Source organism: Pinus tabuliformis, chromosome 7 (genome assembly GCF_031772625.1).
Source record: "Pinus tabuliformis cultivar Carrire ecotype Pingquan chromosome 7, CPIR1, whole genome shotgun sequence".
Lineage (NCBI taxonomy): Eukaryota > Viridiplantae > Streptophyta > Pinopsida > Pinales > Pinaceae > Pinus > Pinus tabuliformis.
Window position 1 is genome coordinate 397627962 of NC_142293.1, and position 21874 is coordinate 397649835.

The 21874-nt window shown below is 41.9% G+C and overlaps 1 protein-coding gene across 2 annotated transcripts in view; it reads right to left on the bottom strand.

Moving 5' to 3' along the window:
- The window catches only part of MSH6 (MUTS homolog 6), a 197637-nt gene that overhangs the window by 100367 nt on the left and 75396 nt on the right, over positions 1–21874 (bottom strand). For both annotated transcript variants that reach the window (XM_089458271.1, XM_089458272.1), the window contains exons 8-10: positions 11645–11842; positions 10914–11518; positions 10579–10708 (exon numbers count right to left, since the gene is read on the bottom strand). In XM_089458271.1, the coding sequence (XP_089314397.1) occupies positions 10579–10708; positions 10914–11518; positions 11645–11842 (933 nt within the window). The remainder of the gene's footprint in view (positions 1–10578; positions 10709–10913; positions 11519–11644; positions 11843–21874) is intronic.

Genomic DNA, 21874 nt, shown 5'->3' on the forward strand with positions numbered 1-21874 from the left:
TATGTAAACAGAAGTTTTCGGATGGTGGTCATCAATAATCTCTGTACTGGTTGACAGTAAACCAATTATTCAGTCTGGCATCTTTTGATGAAGTCTTGAATTTTAGAAGAATGCAAAGAGAGCAATTGGGAATAAGGCCAGCAATCCTCACTGTAAAAGACATTGACAGTTTGAAGGCATCAACTGACAGCATGGAAGGAAGCCTCACAAACAGCAGCAGGTGCAGTGACAGAGGCATCAGCATCTTCAGATTCTAGGGACAGAGCCTAAAGGTAGAAGTTCATCTTTAGCAATTGTATAGACTGTGATCAGTTCTATAGTAAGAAGCAAAGGTAGAAGCACCTAGTCACAATTTCCTCTTCAGACTGCAAACAAATCAGTGGCACTACACCTTCAGGGTTGGAAAACCAGTAACTATGTCTTGATGTGGTTAGAAAAGCTATGTTTGGGAGATAAGTGGATTCAGTGGTTGACTGTGGTAATGTATTGTCAAAATTTCATATGTTGAGCAGGACTTGCTTGACAGCTTGAACAGTGGCTATGAGGTTGGTTCTCTACTGCCAAGAGCTAGACTTGACCAATGTATTAGGGTTTGACCTTGATGAAGGACTGCCATAGGTTCTCACAGTATTATCAGTTTGGTAAAAGCAGAATTGACCTTCTTGTTCTGACATTGTTCATCAGCATTTGGAGACCAGATTCGACTATTGAATAGAATCCTTGATGATGTGTATATATGACAGTGATATGATACTTGACAGTGGAAAGTTCAAGCAGTGGCAGTTGAAGTGACAGTGGAAAGTTGCAACAGTGGCAACAGGAGTGACAGTGGATAGTAGCAGTAGTGGCAGCAGTGGCAGCAAGAGTGACAGTGGGCTGTGGTAGTGCAGCAGCAGTGGCAGTAGCAGAAGTTGAAGGTTGAAGTAAAAGTTTGAGTTGTACAAGGGGACTGAAGACCCCTTCAGATTAGATTTGAAAAACTCTTCAGGCCTTAGTGAGCATTCCCTTCCTTCCAACCTTGCTGGTAAAACCTTTGCGGGGTTTTGTACTTCCAGTTCATCTGGTAAATTGAATGTAACCAATACCATACATAACGAAGCATTTGTTGAGAGATATCTTTTGTGTACTGTCAATGATGTGATGATTTTATGAATGCTTGTTAAATGACTGATGCTTAATGTGAATTTTGGTTAATAAATGTTAAGGAACTAACCAATTGTAAAAAAATAAAAGGAAACACTGATTCACCCCCCTCTCAGTATTTCCAACATGTTGAATATCTCTTCCTTGAAATCCATAAGAGACCTCCCAGTGTGACTCTCCCATTTAATGTCTCAACCATGCTAGAAGGCTCAAAATAATTCTAGAAAATGAGATGAGTTACAAACATAACCTTAATCAGTTTTGATTACAAAAGTGCAGTAACCTTCAACTAATAACAACAAATCCCTACACTCAAATAGTTGAATGCTTTCTTCAAACTAAAAATTTGATGCCTAAAGAAAGAGGAATGAACAAGGAGGAGAATATAATGGAGAATATACCAAAACTCAGATAATGAGTAGATCCGTATTCAACCCTTGAATCCTAATTAAATATCCCAATACCTTTAGATGGTGCCCTCCTTTGCCAATGTTACTCATGCATACATCCTCTAACTAAAACTAGAACTGAATTGACACAAAAGTAGTCCCACATGCAAGGCAAACTTAATTGCAATTGAAATATAAAATTTTGAGTTCGAAATAATTTGCATGTATCCACCTCCACTAGTGTGCTCTCATGTACATGTAATAATAGCAAAGTCCACTAGGAAAAACTCATGTGTGCATGAGAAAAATGAAATCAACTCCTGATATAGTTAATACATGCATAGTCACATGAGACACTCAAGTGCAGACAAGAATAGTAAGTGCGTGCATCTCCAACAAATAGCAACTAAACTCCATGATGCAGTCCATCATAGTTGTAAGTATTCAATTTCCAAGTAAGGGAGTCCTAATCGTTCTAAAAATAAACAGTGATGATCAATTGGAGGGAATTTTTCTGTGATTGATTTCATGTGTTTGCTTCCACTATTTAACTTTTTTTACTTAAATATTCCAATACATTTTATTCAGTAATTGCAGAAATAATTTTTTGGGGTTGTAAAAATTACTAGGAATTAAAATCAAATCTGGAATTTAGAAATTAACAAGTAAAAGAGGGATTGTACAAATGCATTGAGTGCATGGTTCTTGATACCAAGGCTCAGGATATACAGCAATATCTTGAATTTTAATGAGTACTGCTACCTTTGGCATGTCTATGGCTATAAGAAGTAGAACAAAGGATCAACCAAGTAAGAAATTTCAATGTTTTCAAATTATGTTATTCATTGCAGGAGGTGAGTCCAAGTTTCAAAGCCAGTTGTTGAAACTTCTTTTCCTACAATTCTTATTGCAATCTGCCTATTTGTAGCAACAGTTTGGTAGTCTATGCTCTGATTTGCAAAAAAATTGCAAATCAGATACTAAGCTAGACATGCAGTGCTTCAAGATGTGAATGGAATTGAAGCATTTTCGAGCATATACACCCCATGAAGCGGAACCATTTAGAGAAGAAAAGATTGAATGACATGGCTCATGTTCAATACAATCTTAGGTTGAGGCATAGCCAATTGTCGAAAAAAATCCATGAATCAAGCAACATACTCTTGGATGACTTTTATCCATCATGAGAGTGGGTTGTGGAGAGTCAAGCACCAACATTTGACAATTGAGACCTTTCCTGGACAGGCTTCAACCCACTTCTACAAGGAGACGCATCACTACCTTCATGGCCAAGGGAATCAAGCTGGAATAACACTGTAGATTCATTAGTAGTATTGATCAAGACTATTGATCATTCAAAACAGCCTTTGCAATTTCAACCACTAAATCCTGTTCAGTTTCAAAAGCTTTCAATTTGTGCTAGAACGACTACTAAAAAGTCATGTCAAGCATCAATGGATTATATTTTCCAATGTCAAGCACATAACTTGCTGCAACAACAACCACAACAGCAATTCTAGCATCATGTTCAGAATGTGTGGCAGTAGCAATCGCAAGATAATCTTCTCCTGTATATCCTCTCTGCTACTAGACAAAGTGAAGAAAGGCAATTATTTTTAGTTTTTGCATCCTACATTATGCCAAATTGCAGTGGACTGTAAAGGTTGCAATGCTCTCATTGCATGTGAAGGCATAATCAGGCATTGGAACACCTTTTGCAATTATTTGAAGCTGTTTCCAAAGAAATTGTTAATATAATTCAACTATCATACCATATTATAATGGACTTTGTTGACGAACGAGATGCAAAAGCAAGTGATAACCATTAACTTCCTTCAGTTTTGCTAGCATTGGTAGCTTGGCCAGCCAAGTATAAGGGCATTGCCATTGGTTCAGCCACAGTGCAGCCTCCTGCACTAGTTGCCTCTGTTAGCCAAATGGAAATTTTAACAATGGAAGTAATTAACCCAGAGTGGTTCTTGGTCCAAGTGATGAGGTTATGCTGCCTTATTGATTTCCTGCCATCACAATAAAAGTATGGACAGAACATCATACCTTATCTGAATAATCGGTTTCCTTGTTTGTACCAGCCATCATTACAAGAATTTACAACTGCACTGGGGTAAAGCAATTCAAGGAGGTGGCACTGTTACATAGGGAAAACAGAGCTAAATACCAGCTCAGAAGATGTTTCCAATAATACATGTTGGAGAATGATCTTATGTGGCTTTGATAACCCTCTGAAGCTCTAACTAATGAATCTTGCAATCCATTTTTTATCTCCAATGAATATCATTCTTATCTTATCTAAATTAGCACTGCTATCTTCTCCAAAATGATATTTTATCCTCTGTTATCTAATGTAGGATTATTATATTCTTTTCATATCATTTCCTAAATTAGCATTCTTATCTTCTCCAAAAGGGTATCTTATCTTATCTTCTCTCTGACTATTCTTGGAATTGTTCACCTTATCCTATTGTTACCTTGCCTGATCTTGGAAGGATAAGAATCTATTTAAACACACTAGAACGATGTCGAGAAAACTACTTGAAGAACCCATTCTACAAACAATCTTTGAGAGACTAATTCGCCATGGAAGTGCAGCACCCATACTGCCTTACAGACTTGAGCCTGAGTTGGCAACCATGTTGTACCTCCTCAGGAAAGTTAGATCGTATCTGAAGACTGAAGATGTCCAATGTACAATAACTGGCATTTATATGTGTTAAATTATGGTATGTTCTATGCTTAGAGCAGTTTACTTCAATTCTTCTTACTAGCCACTGATTAGCAATCACATATACATAAAGTAAAGTGCAAATAGAACATTAAACGATCTACAGAAAACAAGCCAAGACAAGAGACACAAGATGTGGCGGCTAGCCAGGGACAAACCCCAATGCGGGGAAACCCTTTGATCAAATCTTCTTTTATCTTCAATAGTTCAACAGAGAGAAATAGTACAAAATCAGAATTCTGTAATTTTATATCAGTAGCAGCAAACCCTAAATCAGCGAAGTCAAACCTAGTCAAACGAGATGAAATTGACCTCCAATATGCTTGGTCAATTTCCCGGTCATTTAGTCCTCAAACAGCCTGAAGAAGCAGTCCATAAACAGCCCCAAAAACACAGTCAAACTGCAGTTGACTGAAGTCAACCTGCTGCCACAAACTAGGGCAGTCAACACTGGTCAAACCAGAGGTCAGATTGCCTCGATTTTCATGCAAAAATCTGGGGCCTGCCTAGGAGAGGCAGCCACACCAAAACCGCACTCTTCTAAGGTCAACGCTTGGTCAACGATGGTCAAAGAGATCTTCTGCAGCCCCAGTCAAACTCAATCAACGCAGTCAACTATTTTTGTGTCCTTTTTCCTGCGCCTTCTTACTTCCCACGTGAGAGAGATCCTCTTTCTTGTGCGTACCCAATATGCAAGGAGAGAGAAGAATGTGAGAGACGAGATGAGTTGAAATTGAATCAACCTCACTTGTATTTATATGATTTGTTGGGCATGTATGTCGCACATTTAGCTGCTGGCCGACCTTGACAATTTGTCAAGTAAATACAAATAAATTCATATCTCCATAAATATTTGTCGGCATCGGATGATCTTTAGATCAATCCTACACCTCTCGACAAGAGGAACCTAGGAAAAATATCAACTGCCATAAATAGGATGACCCACATGGAGTTTGGCCCTAGTTGCCAATTTTAACACTCTCTCAACTAGGGAGAACTCCATCTGCTAGTCCATCTGACCGTCGGTACTATCACTGCCATCAAATGCACTGCCTTGCACTGCTTGGCTCTGCTCTTCTCTACTGAACTATGAAGAAGAATAAATGATCGAGGATGTATCATACCATCCTCCACTGACCCGAAGTTAGTCTCAGAATGCATCATACCACTTTCACTGGTCCCAGAACAGTATCACTAACCCCAGATCAATGGAGGTCATCCTAGCATAGGGAGGATGGTAGATACAACGATGCGTCCATTGATAGTGCTACTAATGGTCCCTAACCCCATTTCCCTACTCATTGATCAAATGAGAGGTACTTCCCATGAGTCCCAGACTGCATGGGTAGGATGCCTCAACAGGAGAACTAATCATCCTGTCCACAGGAGAACGAATCATCCTGTCCAACAATCGTCACAGGAGAACTAATAATCGTGTCCACAGTCGCCACAGGAGAACTAATCATCCTGGCCCACAGGAGAACAAATCATCTTGTCCCACAGTCGCCACGAGAGAACTAATCATCATGTCCCACAGTCACCACGGGAGAACTAATCATCCTATCCCACAATCGCCACGAGGTGTCACAGGGGAAGGTTGAACCTTTCACCCTGTACATAGCGCACCACCAGGGGATGGTGAGTCGCCCTGTGGTCACATGTCACTCCAAGAAGTACCCCACGCCCCCTGGAGCTCCTAGAGCTCAATATATGCATCAAACACGACCCTCATAAGAGGGTCTCTCAACGACACCAAGTCGTTCTCAGAAAGTCAAGAATTTGACCTTTCCCAGGGGCTTCGTCAAAATGTTAGCGACCTGTTCATCTGTACCGATATGTTGGAGCCTTATTGCTCCTCGTTGTACCATATCCCTGATATAGTGGTACTTGATATTGATGTGCTTAGAGAGATCATGAAATACGGGATTCTCTGATAAACGAATCTCGCTCTGGTTGTCACATAGGATCGCGGTAGTATCCAATATGAATCCAAACAGCTCACTGAAGAGCTTCCACAACCATATTGCCTCACAAGAGGCCATACTAGTAGCAATGTATTCTGCCTCGGCGATGCTCAAAGCCACCGACTTTTGCTTCCTGCTCATCCAAGATATCGAGGCAGATCCCAAAGAGAAATAGCACCCGGAAGTGCTCTTTCGGTCCACCACACTGCCTGCCCAATCAGCATCAGTATATCCATGTAGTCTCACATCTCCAGCAATGTATCTCAAACCATTTGTGATTGTGCCACAAAGATATCTCAACATATTCTTGGCACCAATCCAATGTGTGTGGTGAGGCTCAACCATATGCTGACTCAACGTGTTGACTGCAAAACATATATCCGGACAGGAGTTCACCAAGAACATCAATGCTCCGATGAGTTGACGATACTCGGTAGCATTTTGTAAAACAGGTCCGGCAGCACTACCGCTTAACTTCTTCAAGTCAAGCTCCATCGGGGTAGTCACAGGCTTGCAATCCACCATACCGAACCTATCCAATATCTTCACCACATATTTTCCTTGAGATAGGAAAATCTCCCCTGGTTTCTGCCAAACTTCCAGTCATAGGAAATAGTGCATCAATCCTAGGTCCTTCATCTCAAACTCAGAAGCCAACTGCCTCTTACATTTGTGAATGAGAGGGTTTGCACCTGTTAGAAAGAGGTCGTCAACGTACGGCACCAGTATGAGAGGTTTGTCATCTTCAACCTTAAACTAAAGGTTAGGGTCGACTTCACTCCTAGTGAATCCCTGCTTCATCGGGTAGTTATCAATCCTCTCATACCACACTCAGGGTGCTTGCTTCAGCCCATAAAGGGCTTTCTTCCAGGTTGTTCCACATATACTTCCTCTTTGATCGAACCATGCAAGAACGCAGTCTTGACATCCATCTGATGTAGGTTCCATCCTTGCGAAGCGGCAAGGGCTATGATCGAGCAGATGGTGGTATATCAGGCAAAAGGTGCAAATATCTCGTCATAGTCTATACCTTCATTCTGAGAGAAGCCACAAGCGACAAAACGAGCCTTATACTTTTCAGCACTTCCATCAACTGCACACTTTATCTTGTAAAGCCATTTCCAAGTGACAACTACTTTGTCCTAGGGTCTGGGGACCACATCCCGAACATCGTTTTTCATGATGGACTCATATTCCTCAGTCATAGCATCCTTCCATACTTGATGCTTGACAGCTTCTGCGAATGATGAAGGCTCATTTTGAATGATCGTGCTCATGATGGTCAAGTATCCCTGATACCTGGCCGGCTTCTTACTTTCCCGAAAAGTCCCTCTGGGTGCAATGTGTCCTTCAGCATCATCAAGTGTCCCCCTAAGCCATGAAGGCCTCTTCCTAGAAGAGGAAGGCTCTTGCGGAGTGGGATCAATAGCATCCATAGGTTCTTCCATATCGAGCATTGTCTCATCTTCCTTTTCCTTCGGTTCCCTAATGTCAGCTTCTTTAGATCCCCTTTGAGTAGGAAAATTGTCAACTTTGCTAAGAGCCATATCTTCGTCAAAGGTGACATCATGGCTAATCTCAATTTTCCTTTGACCAACCACAGATTCTATAGCCCTTAGTATTTTGACTATAGCCCACGAAGATTCCTTTCTTTCCAGATGCACCCAATTTATTCTTTTCTCTTTCAGCACATGAACATATACAAGACTTCCAAAAATTCTAAAATGAGATACGTCAGGTTTCTTACCAGTGAACGTCTCTTCGAGAGTCTTGGAACCCAATGCTTGATGAGGGCATCGATTTTGCACATATACAGCGGTGTTTGCAGCTTCGGCCCATAGAAACTTCGAAATTCTTTGATCATGAAGCATAGCACAGACAGCTTCCACAATCGTACGATTCTTCCTTTTCGCCACACCATTCTGCTCAAGAGTATATGGTGTTGTAGTCTCCCTCTTAATGCCAGCCTCTTTGCAAAAGTCATGAAACTCATTAGATTCATACTCAGTCCCATTGTCAGTCCTTAAGATCTTGATCTTCTTTTCGGTTTGATTCTCAATCAAGGTTTTGAAGTGACAAAGCCAAGAGAACACTTCATCCTTCTTTTTCAATAAGTATATCAAAGTGTTGCGAGAATAATCATCTGTAAAAGTGAGGTAATATAAATATCCTCCCAAGGAGTTCACAAGCATCATACCAAGTATGTCTGAGTGAACCAACTGCAATATATCGGAGGTCTTGCTTTGGCTTGAGGGGAATGGTCCCTGTCACCATTTGTCTTGTGTTGGGTAGAGCTTTATAATCAAGGTGAGTGAACCTCCGATGCCATAGTTCGGACTGAAGAGATGTGTCACAAGACATGACACCCAGCGGACTTCCTCCAACCTGATATAGTGAATCAACTCGAAACCCAAGAGTGAAAGCTTCTTTAAAATTCTTTTTCCATACACGTACCTTGCTATCAATGAAGGTTACCTTTTAGCCTTTGTCTTCCATTGCCGAAATGGACACCAGGGTCTTTTTGAGATCAGGTACATGTAGTACTTCTTGCAAATGAATTGTATTACCCTTATTCAATTTAAGAGTGACATTACCTATGCCTTTCACAGGATATTTTGCGTTGTCCCCAAGAACAACTTCCAGGTTGGTCTCCTTCTCTATCAGATTAGAGAGAGCTTCTTTGTAACCAGTGAAGTGCCTTGAGGCACCCTTTGATCAAATCTTCTTTTATCTTCAATAGTTCAACAGAGAGAAATAGTACAAAATCAGAATTTTGTAATTTTATATCAGTAGCAGCAAAGTCAAATTTAGTCAAACGAGATGAAATTGACTTCCAATATGCTTGGTCAATTTCCCGGTCATTTAGTCTTCGAACAGCCTGAAGAAGCAGCCCATAAATAGCCCCAAAAACACAGTCAAACTGCAGTTGACTGAAGTCAACCTGCTGCCCCAAACTAGGGCAGTCAACACTGGTCAAACTAGAGGTTAGATTGCCTCGGTTTGTGTGCAAAAATCTGCGGCCTCCATAGGAGAGGCAGCCACACCAAAACCGCACTCTTTTAAGGTCAACTCTTGGTCAACGATGGTCAAAGAGACCTTCTGCAGCCCCGTCAAAGTTGGTCAACGCAGTCAACTATTTCTGCGCCCCTTTTCCTGCATCCTCTTACTTCCCACATGAGAGAGATCCTCTTCCTTGTGTGTACCCAATATGCAAGGAGAGAGAAGAATGTGAGAGATGAGATGAGTTGAAAATGAATCAACGTCACTTGTATTTATATGATTTGCTGGGCATGTGTGCCACACATTTAGCTGCTGACCGACTTTGACAATTTGTCAAGTAAATACAAATAAATTCATATCTCCATAAATACTCGTCGGAATCAGATGATTTTGAGATCAATCCTACACCTCTCGACAAGAGGAACCTAGGAAAAATATCAGCTGCCATAAATAGGATGACCCACATAGGGTTTGGCCCTAGTTGCCAATTTTAACAATATGTCTGTGCAACATTGAGTGAATAAAAAAATACGAGCCTGGGTAACCTGAATTACGTCCTATTCCTGTAAATGAGATCAACTTTTCCCTACTAGGATCATATACTGCTTCTTGAATCAATGTAGTAAAAATTGTATCAACTTTCTGAATGTGTACAATCTACAATGTATCTGGTATCTATATGTATGTGCATTGTTGGCTAAATCAGAACCTTGAGCCTGATTAACCTGACTCAGGTCATATACCTGTAAATGAGATTAAGTTCATTTTCCCTTTCCTAAGGCAAAAGTCACTCTTTATTATGGGTTCGCAAGAAGCACTCTGAAGCTACAACTTCATGGATGTTGAAATAATTTTAGTCATTTAATTTTGATATAGTGTAATTTGCATAACACAAATTTGATTTACATTGGCATCTTGCTCATCAAATTATTTTTCCACTTTAACCATGGCATGCTTGCTTTATTTTCTATGTTTCTACTCAATGCATCAGCAGGCATCAAATCCAATATCTGTTCTTAAAAATATTAAAATATTAAACAGCTTTGTTTCCTATCCTGATTGTTCCTCTTGTTTTTCCTCACAGTTGAGATATATGTTCAATCCATAAAGCATGCTCACCATTGGTAAACGAAATCATTTGCACAAAATCAGATATACATATGTTGAACTTGATTGTAAAATATAGTGTCATTCCAAACCTGACTTATCATCCAATGAAAAGCATTTGTACAAAATTAGATATACATATGTTGAACTTGGTTGTAATATACAGTGTCATTTCAAACCTGATTTAATATCCAATGACAGCAAGCATATACTAACACCTGTAGGAGCATCTCACCTTTAACTCTGCTATAGCATCTTGGCGTTCCAAGATTCGCTCTGCACGCCTTAGAGGTCGCACGAGCCATTTTCTTAGCAACCTTTTACCAAATCCTGTTACACAGTGATCTATCTGTGCAAAAAGAGTCCTGAATACATAAGATTCAAAATCAGAAGTTATTTAAAATGGAGTTTATGCGACATTTCGCTTCATCATTGATCAAAAATTGTCTAATTGCACCAGTATTCAGAGAACTGGAAATTAAAACTCACTCACCACAGCAATAGTAGGAGAGAAATACAAAATATAAACTTATACCCATAAAATAAACTTGAAAGTATAAATTCACTTACCCTGAGGAGCTGCCATCTTGGTTGTTCTCAAGAATCTCAAGATTCTCCAAGGCAGCTGCATCAAGGACCATGTAAGGTTCAACAAGATGAGCATATTGGGAGGAAAATACCAGATTGCTTTCATCAGATGCAGACTGCATAGTCACAAAATCTGAACAAGGAAAGATCTCAAGTTTGCCAAAACTTAGCAAACTTTGATCTAGCAAAACCTGCCGCAGGTAAGACAGACAGCCTCCAAATGCAGAGAGAGCAAGCTGCCCACTTTCCCCTGCACTTACTACCTGGCAAATGACATCAGGTAAACTTTCTGTTTTATTATCTGCTGCAGTATCACTATAAACACATTCAGCTTTGTTAGTAACTTCATTTCTTGACTTTGACCTTTCACTGAATAATGCATAAAGTTTCTTTATCTCAATAAGAGATGTTTCCGCATCCCAAAACTCTTTCCCTGGAATCAAATTATTAACTAAAGGCTTCCTTGTCTCATTCCTCAAAACCTTTTCTGTTTCAATAGAAAGAATGCCACTAGGCTTGATAAGCTCTACAGGCCTTATCTCAGAGAGCACTGAACATAAACGACTTCTTGCTGAATCATCTGAAAACTGATACAAAACAAAAGCAATAACAAACATATCATGGATAAGAACAAAGCAGTATCATAGGAACAATTAAACAAATTAAACTGCTAACAAAGTCATGCTCAAAGAATATGGCTGCATTTCACCCACCTGACCCAGTATGAATCTATTTGTTGAGGCATCTGCAACACAGATTCCAATAACACAGGCAGTGTGATTATCATTTCCAGAATCTGTGCTTCTTTCAGTTATTGCAAGCAAGTAAGAAGCATCTGGGCATGTAGCTAGCATCCCACCCTCTGTCATTGTCCCTTTTGTAATCACAGCACATATCTCTCGCTTGACAACCTGGACCATCGATGAAATAATCAGTCAATTTTAAACTTACCAAAACTCCCATGAAGGGATTTTATTCTTGGTATCACTCAATAGCAATAGTATGCACAAGCCACCTACATTGACCGAATTGATCATAAGAAAAATATCAATATTTTTAAATGACAACAAAAGGATGCATCAGAAGTAGTTCAAAGAAACTGCAAGCTACCTTTAAAAGAATAAATCATAAGTACTCTGTTGAATTCCTTCTTATTTTCAGATCTTGGTAATTATCTTCTTATGATCAATAATTACACATTTGAAATATTCTCATCCTTAATTTGTTTTTAAGGGTGAGTAAACATTATTAGATTGATATAAGATATATGAGATATTGATTGATGTCTGATTACAATTGAGGGCCCCAATATATATACATAGTTGGTGTGTCTTTTAATTAATGGCATGTCTTTTCAATAAGACATTAATTATTGATTGTTTATATTTATATTTATATCAGTGTTGCGAAAATGAACACTGAAATATGGACTAGAGTAGGATGATGTCTTGGCGCTCTGCAGCTGTCCGCGAGGGTTTCGGTTAGGGTTTTCTGAAAACCCTTCCTCTATCGCCCGCAGACTAACCGCGCACCTGATCTGCCTGTTACCTGGCCCGACTTTTCAGGCCCCATCTATCGTTTTCAAAATGGCCCCAGATATTGTCGGTGATGTAATGGAAACGGAGGAGGAGGTTGACTATTCAGAAGACCCGCTTTCTTCACAGGTAATTTTTGATCGCCCTTCTTTCATTTCGTTGTCTGCTGGCCCTAGCCATTCACCGCATTCTGCGCCGCATCCCTCTCCGGTGGTTACTATCCCGCCCCCCCCCCCCCCCCCCCCTCTTGCCTGCCTGAAGGAACCTCCCCTCTCGAGCCCCTTGGCTTGGATCTCCCTCCTCTGTCACCGGGGACCCTCCGTTTCCTGTCGACTGTCATCCCACCGTCGCCTCCCTTTGATTCGCACCCTCCGTCCTCCTCGTACCCGGCTTCAACATCTGCTGGACTGCCTCTTTCATCGGTGGTCGGGCCCTCTGCTCTCCTCCACTCACCCTCGGGTTGCTTTGAGACCCCTGCAGTCAGAGTCAGTTCATCAAAGGCGACTCCCCTGGAACGCTCCCCGGACCCCTTGGTGGATCACCCTTCAGCTCCGCGTTCGGGTAAGAAAAGAACTAAGTGTGTCAAAGCTACATCCAGGGACATTTCTATTCGGTTTGGAGAGACATCGGCTATTGGGGAGGCAGCCAAAATGGCGAATACCATTCTCGTTGGACATGTTCGAGGGCGTGCTTATTCAGCGACCCGGCTCACCCTTTGGGTGAAGGAGATTTGGGGAGGGGTTCTGAAAGAACTCCCTGAAGTACAAGTTCTACCCCGAGGCTGGTTCGCCCTACACTTTGCTAAGGAAAACTACACGGACCTGGTATTAGCTAGATACTGGCACATCGAGATGGCGCCGGTGCTGTTAAAAAGATGGAGCCCTCTCTTCGACCCTGAACGAGAACAGATTGGGGCAGGGCCATTGTGGGTTCGTCTACCTGGGCTCCCCCTCCAATACTGGAGCGAAGAAGTCTTCATTCGCATCGGGAACGCCCTGGGAACATACCTCGACCATGATCGTACCTTCGTGGAATCTAGGAACAGAATGCTTGCCCGCATCCTTGTACACCTAGACACTCGTGAAGGCCTGGAGGAAAAGATCACACTACACTGGGGCAGATTCACTCGGGTACAGATCCTAGACTACGAAGGGGTACCTTTCAGATGTCGTCGTTGTCATAGGGTGGGTCATATATTCAAGGATTGCCCTCTCAACAAGAGAACAGATGAAGCACTTGTGCCTTCTACCATTCCATCGAGGACTATATCACCGGCCGCTCAACGCATTCCGGTCTCGGGCATTCCCTTCAACACTCCACTACAGACACCGGTAGCTGCTCCATGTCATGCATCTACTCTGGTCACCAGATCTCGGGCCGCCTCAGCAGCTACATCCACTCCGGGTACATCACTTTTCCCTCCTTTGTCTATTTTCACTACTGCTCCCACTTCACTCTCTCCCTCATTGTCTGTTGCATACTGCACTATGCCCTCCTCCCCAGTTATTGCTCCTTCCGCTCCATCATCTCATAAGCTCCCGTCGCCATCATCTTCTCCCTCATCATCCTGGGGCTCTAAACACACCTATAATCTGCGTCCTCGTACTCACACCCCAGGAACTCATCTGAAAATCGTCGGTCTGGGTATCACATCATCCGGGTTGACCCCCTTGTCTGCTCGAGGGAGAAAATCAGACCTTACAAAAGCTATCAGGAGAGCGGAAGCTGAGGTTGCTTCTGGGCGACAATCCACCATTGTTGGGGTACTTAGAGCAAAGAATACCCCTGGCAATCTTCCTCCATGAAGTGCCTCTCTTTCAACTGCAGAGGCTTGGCTAGTGCCTCCAAGAAACTAGCCCTGAAAAGACTGATTGAATCATCTCCTATTGACATTATTCTCCTCCAGGAAACCCTTGGCCCCGCGGACTCCATATTTGCCTCTCTATCCTCCATCACCCCGGGATGGCATTTCACGGCGATGGACTCCTCGGGTAGATCGGGGGGCCTAGCGATTGGTTTTAACCCTGCTTCTATTAGGGCTCATGGTTCATGGGGGGGACCTGGATTCTTGGGACTTGACCTCTTCTCGGCTGATCTGGGTATCAATCTCAGGGCTATCAACATATATGGACCCTGCCATCAAAGAGAATCCTTCTGGAATCACCTTTTGAACTTATATATCCTCTCAGCCGAGAATTCCATCCTAGGGGGCGATCTAAATTTCTCCCTGGGTTATTGCAAATCCTGGGGATCCACGGCACAAATTGACTCGATCACCGGGTTTATGACCGACCTCCTAGAACGTCATGATCTGATCAATGTTCCCATGAACAAACCTCTCCCAACCTAGAGGAACAAAAGAATTGGTGAAGCTGCCCTGGCGCGCAGACTCGATAGACTCATTATGAAAGGCACTCTATTTCAACAGCTTCATCACTACAAACAATGGGTTGGTTCCGGGGGAATATCTGACCACTATCCTATCTATCTGGAGATTACGGGGCCAAACAAAAAACCAAAAGCCCCCTTCAAGTTCAACCATGGCTGGTTACAGGATCCCTCCTACATCAAGCTCGTTAAGGACTTCTGGATCCACAATCCGATTGATAGAACAGACACTCTGGCAAAAGGCCTCTGCAGGAACCTATCGCAACTCAAGCATCACACTATCGAATGGGCCAGAGAAAAACACCAAAAGGAGAACTCAGCTCTTATGCTCATAGAATCCGAACTATCCTCACTTTCAGATGAAAGAGGTCTGGGTTTTACCACAGCTGAAGATAAAGCCCACTTGGTGGAACTTGAAAATCAAAAGCAAAAAATATTAAGGGAGCGAGAAGAATCTATTCGACTTCGCAGCAGAGCAACATGGCTTAAGGCCGGAGATGACAATACCCGCTTCTTTCACAATTATGCTAAAGGCAGGAAGGTTAAAAATAGTATATGGAACCTCCCTCTGCCAGAGCGTGGAGTGGCAAACACTTTCTCCAAGCTCTCACAGCTGGGATCATCCCACTTCAGGAACCTCTACAAGCAACCCCCGGGCTCTACTATTGCAGATATCATCAACATTGTTGGTCATTTCCCCAGGTTTGTAAATGAAGAAGAAGCGGAGAACCTTTTCGATCCAGTGACTCCTGAGGAACTTGAAAACACCATAAAATGGTTCAAGAAGGATCGCAGCCTGGGGTCGGACGGATGGACCATCGAATTTTACATTGCCTTCTATGAGCTGATCAGCAATGATCTACTAAGGGTTGTAGAGGAATGTCGGGTGTCTGAGACCCTATACAATGCCATCAATTCAACTTTCATAGCTCTGATCCCCAAATCTGATACTCCTTCCACATTTGATGATTACCGCCCCATCTCCCTCTGCAACGTGCTCTACAAGATCATTTCCAAAATCATTGCAAATCGCATCCGTCCTATTCTGTCCCGTCATATCGCTCCTCAACAATTTGCTTTCCTGGAACAACGTCAGATTCATGAAGCCATTGGTGCTGCACAAGAAGCCTTTCACACTATCTGGACCAAGCATCACAAAGCCATCATCTTAAAGATTGATTTAGCCAAGGCATTTGACCGGGTCAGTTGGCTCTATCTCAAGATGCTTCTCATCCACCTGGGGTTCCCTCATAATTTCATCACTTGGATTATGGCTTGCATCACCACTCCCACCTTCAGTGTTCTGATTAATGGATCTGCATCCCAGTTTTTTCATTCTGAACGTGGTCTTAGACAGGGTTGTCCTCTGTCTCCCCTTCTTTTCCTAATTGTCATGGATGGACTGAGCCGCCTAATAAACTCTGCTAAGAGAAATGGGGATTTTAGTGGACTCAAGATAACAGACGACTGCTTCCTCACCCACCTTCTTTTTGTGGATGACGTTATGATCTTCCTTGATGGCAGTATTCGAGACTCCCGTTCTTTCTCGAACATTATCACTCTTTTCTCATCCGCCACGGGGATGCTTGCCAACCATTCAAAATCCTCCATTATTCTCTCCAGAACTTCTATCCATGAATCCCACCTGGCCCAACAGCTGTTTCCTTACAGCATCCATCCCTTAGACCTCGGCCTCAAATATTTGGGTTTCTGGATCAAGCCTATCAGCTCAAAGATTGCGGATTGGGTCTGGCTAGTCGCAAAATTGGAGAAGCGCCTCAATATCTGGAGCCATCGATATCTCTCAAGAGCAGGCAGACTCGTTCTGGTAAAAGCTGTCCTGGAAGCTACCCCGGTCTTTTGGATGGCATTAGCCTGGATCCTGCGCAGCATCTTGGCCAAGCTACAGCAAACTTGCAATAGATACCTGTGGAATGGGAATCAAGAAAAGCGCATATTTGCTTGGGTTGGATGGAAGAAGATCGCTACTCCAAAGAAATGGGGTGGATGGGGTCTAAAAGATCTCCCTACTTTCGCGCAAGCCCTTGCAGCTAAAATGGGGTGGACCATACTCGCTGGGAACAACCTCTGGACCAATATCTCTTATCACAAATATATCTGGCCTCTCCATATCTTGGATTGGATTCGCCTCCCTACCTGGCCTAAATCTGGTATATCATCCGTTTGGAAAGCGCTTCTTAACTCTATGACACTTATCAGGGATAATCTGGTATGGAAAATCAATGATGGAACACAGGCTCGTATTGGTCTGGATCCTTGGAATGGAAGCAGCGGTAGGCACATTCTTCCTGAAGGCCTCATCCGGCATCTTCACTCTCAGGGGATTAAAGTTCTGGCTGACATTGCTGATCCACAAAACACTTCCATTTTTTAACAGCGTTGGAAAAATGCAATTCAGATCAATATACCACCACTCTGGCATCAGGATTGGTTGGCATATATCAATGCATTATCAGAATCGCATATAAGGATCAAACAAGGGCAGGACAAGCTCGTATGGTATCATTCGGAGAACGGAGCATACACCTCAAAGGCTGGCTACCACACTCTGATATCGCATAAGGTTCCGGACACAATCTCTTTTTGGTGGAACTCTATTTGGAAACTCACCGCTCCCCCCAGGCAGAAGCTATTTTTCTGGTGTATCTTAAAGGGTGTTGTCCCTACTGGGGAATATCTCATGCGTCGTGCAGTCTATGGACCGACCTGGTGCACCCTGTGCAAACATACCTCCGAAACGAGCGTTCATTTGTTCTTAAACTGTTCTGCGTTAACGTCTTTATGGCAATCTATATCATCCACTATACAACACACCGGCAAATGGGAGGGTGATGATATTAATCGAACCTGGGAAACTTGGTTTTACCATCACAAAAACTCCAAACTCCAAAGCCTGCCTATCATTATTTGTTGGTACCTATGGCTTGCACGAAACCGAATGATATTCGAAGATAAACCTGTGCACTGGCCGCATCTTACTGCCAAAATCATATCGGCCTATACTGAGACGCCTGAGCCGCCGCAGCCTAAGGTTCGAAGACCTCGTGACCCTCCACATATAGATCATAGCACCCCATGGGCTTTCTTCGATGGCGCAGCCCAACAGCAGGGCTGTGGGGGAGGTTTTCTACTATTCATCAATGATCAGCATTTCTACAAAGCAAAACTGGGGTTGGGAGCTGGCACAAATAATTTAGCTAAGATTATCACCCTCCGTCATCTCTTGCATTTTGCATTGGGGCACAATTGCATGCATATTCATATATATGGAGATTCGAAGATTGTCATTGATTGGTTCAACAATATTACTGTTTGCCACACACACTCTCTCAGCAACATTTTGGATGATATTAATTTATTGAAGGCACAATTTATTGACATCACTTGTCAACATATCTACAGGGAACACAACAGCAGTGCCGACCAACTATCCAAGGAGGCCACGGCACTTCCCATAGGAGAGTGGATGATACAGGAGCAGCGAGGAACAAATGCATACCAATACTACCACCGCCCATACATAGATGCACATTATCACAAGGCAGCCAGCCCATGAGATACAGATCTGAAAATGATACTTTTTTGGAACTTTTTTGTACATAGATGATAAAAATTACAAAATTGAAGCCCTGCGTGGCAATATGTATATATATAACTGATAACAAAGAACATCCTGCGTGATGATTTTTGCTTTTGAACAGACAGAATAGATAAATAGCTACCCACATGTGGCAGAAGAACATACAGCATATGCAAAATGCATCTACAATATGTAATTTTTCTAAGTTAATGAAAGATTACGATTTTTCCAGTGGAAAAAAAAAAATCAGTGTTGCGAAAATCACGATGTTATCGTGATTATTTGAAAAAACCGCAGTTTTTGGTTCAAACAATAATATCGCGCGATTTTTACAAGGTTTTTTTTTCCAAAAAATCGCGGGGCACCGGGACAGCGTGTTTTATAAGCAAATTTATTAGTTTATTTGTCATTTTTAGTAGACAGCAGACTTGTTTGAGAGTTGAGGAGGAGAGGAAGGCGTCTACTAGGGCAGAAGAGGAGAAAAACATGAGAGCAAGAGAACTTCATGTTTGGACCAAATTTCTTCAGCAAACCATGATTTCCAGATATGGGCACCAAATTTGGCCATTTAGTTTTGGTTTTTTTCTTATTTTTGCATGGGTTTCTATAACCCATCGATTATCAATGATTTTTGAGTGGATTTGATGGTGTTTTGTTCATTTTTGTTGCATAGAGTGGAGAGGGTTCATTTTGGTCAAAAAATGAAAAACTTGATTGTTAGATTTATTAGTTTAATTTTTTCTTGTACTCTATTTTTTTGCATCATTTTTTATTGGGTTTGAACATGCATTTTTTCTATTATTGTTGGTTGAGTTGAGGTTTTTTTTGTTTGTCAAAAATTCAATGTGTTGGGTCATGTATGTAATTTTATTTTTTATTTTTTTAACTAGCAATTCTTATTGTGCCATAGTTTCAACTTCAAACTTCATCTTATATTAAAACTCAAGAGTTCAACCAAGTAACAAACATGCCAAAGAAATTGGGCCCTCTGTGGGAATTTGGTGACCCTGATGGAGGGTTTGATAGAATGAACTTGTCTTGCAAGTTGTGTGGGCAACATATGTCAGGGGGGTTTATAGATTGAAGTATCATCTTGCACAAATCCCTAGATGTGATGTAGGGCTTTGCACCAATACAAATGTGGAAATTCATCCGAAAAGCAATGAGATCATTGGAAGAATTAGAGCAAGACAAAATGACTAAAGCAGATCTGAAGAAGCAACTAGCAGGGAGAATGTTAGGAGGTGAATATGGAAGTGCCATTGGTTCTACTTCAGCATCAATGTCTACAACCAACCCTGTAGCTACCTCATCATCTTTTGTTCCTAGAACCACGTCTGGTTCACAACCATCTATCACTTCAATGCTTCAAAAAAATGAGAAAGAACACGCTAACAAGTTTTTGGGCAAGTTTCTTCTTTGGAGTGATATTCCTTTTACCGTTGCAAGGAATAATCCATTTTTCTAGCCTGCTATTGATGTTATTGCAGTTGTTGACCTAGAGTACAAAATCCCTTCTTATGATAACTTTAGAGGTTGCATTCTTCAAGATGAAAAGGTCGACTGCACCAAAAGATTGGACGAGCATAGAGCATCATGGGCACGAACATGACACACTGTGATGTTAGAAGGTTGGACCGACCAAATGGGGAGAACCCTTATAAACTTCTCGGTTAGTTGTCCCAAGGAGACAATGTTTATGAAATATGTTGATGCATCTTCACATATCAAAGATGCAAAATTATTATGTGATTTGCTGGATGTGTTTATTTTGGAGGTGGGTGCAGAACATGTTGTCCAAGTCATAACGGACAATGCTACAAATTATGTTGGTGCTGGCAAGATGCTTATGGAGAGGCATCCTATTTTAGTTTGGACACCTTGTGCTGCACATTGTATTGATTTGATGTTGGAGGGCATAGGAAAAATTTCCTTTGTCAAAGATATTGTTGACTCATCAAAAAGCATTACAAAATTTATATATAATCATGCATTTGTGATTATCTTGATGAGAAAATTCACCAACATCAAAGAGTTGGTGCGCCCCACCATTACACGGTTTGCCACCAGTTTCATATCTCTTCAACCCTCTTGAAGTCTATGTGGGATGTGAAGAGAGTGTTTCTTTCAGAGAAGTGGCGTGCTTTAACATTTAGCCGCAAACCAGAAGGAGAGGCCATACGCAGATTAGTTTCATAGCAAGAAAACTTCTGAGCGGGAGTGCAGGGGGTGTGCATTGTTACTGAACCTTTGGTAAAGGTTCTTCGATTAGTTGATGGTGAGAAGCCCCCAATGGGCTATTTGTATGAGGCCATGGACAGGGCCAAAGAATCAATTCGGGCCTACTATGATGATAAGGGAGATGAGGGGTTTCAAAAACAACTCCTCTTATGGGAAGTGATTGAAGAACAATGGAACAACACACTCCATCGTCCTATTCATGCTACAGGGATCTACCTGAACCCCGCATTTTCTTACCCATGTGGGTTCTTATTTGTTGTTGAGATCATGGATGGATTCTTAACCTGTGTTCGGAGGATGGTGCGATCTCCAGCAGAACGTGCAAAAATCTCCAAAGAAATGGAGATATACATGATGGCAGGTGGCACATTTGGCTTTGAGATGGCTGTGATTGATAGGAAGACTCAAATGCCAGGTATTTTTTAGTTTGTTTCAAACTTCATTGTCTCTTCAAGTTCATAACTTCATACTTTGCTTCAACTTTCAAATTTCATTTTTTTCTTATGTTTATCTTATTTGTAATTTTGTTGTAGATGCATGGTGGACTCGTTATGGTGCCAGAGTACCCCATCTGCAAAATCTTGCCATTTAAATACTCAGCCAAACATGTAGCTCCTCAGGATGCGAGCGCAACTGGAGTGTATTTGAAAAAATACACAAGAAGCACAACAAGTTAAACTTAAAACTTAAAATATTCCAAATTTCCAATTAATTTTTTGAATTCATTAAATAATATTTTTTTATAATTATTATTTTATGATCTTTGTACAAGTTGGAGTCCCAGCGACTTAATGACATGGTCTACATCTACTACAATCTTCGATTGTGGGTGAGGCAACTTGAGAGGATACCTGATATGGAGGCCATCTCATTGGATGGGATTGACACCACTGCTGCATGGAAGGTTGAGGCCGAGAGGCCTCTCATGGAGTCTGTTGATGATTGGTTAAAGCGGGAGGTAGTGGAAGGCGTAGAGAGGGAGGAGGAACAACAGGAGGAGGAGGAGGTGACACCACCTACCCAGGCTACCCCTGCCACTAGTAGAGGACGTGGTCTACCTCCTCTACCTCCTACTTCTTCAACTTCTAGAGCACAGCAAAGTCCACTACCATCTCCACTGGCATCTACATCTAGAAGGAAAGGGAAAGCTATTGCATTTTCTGGCAAGAGGGGCAGAG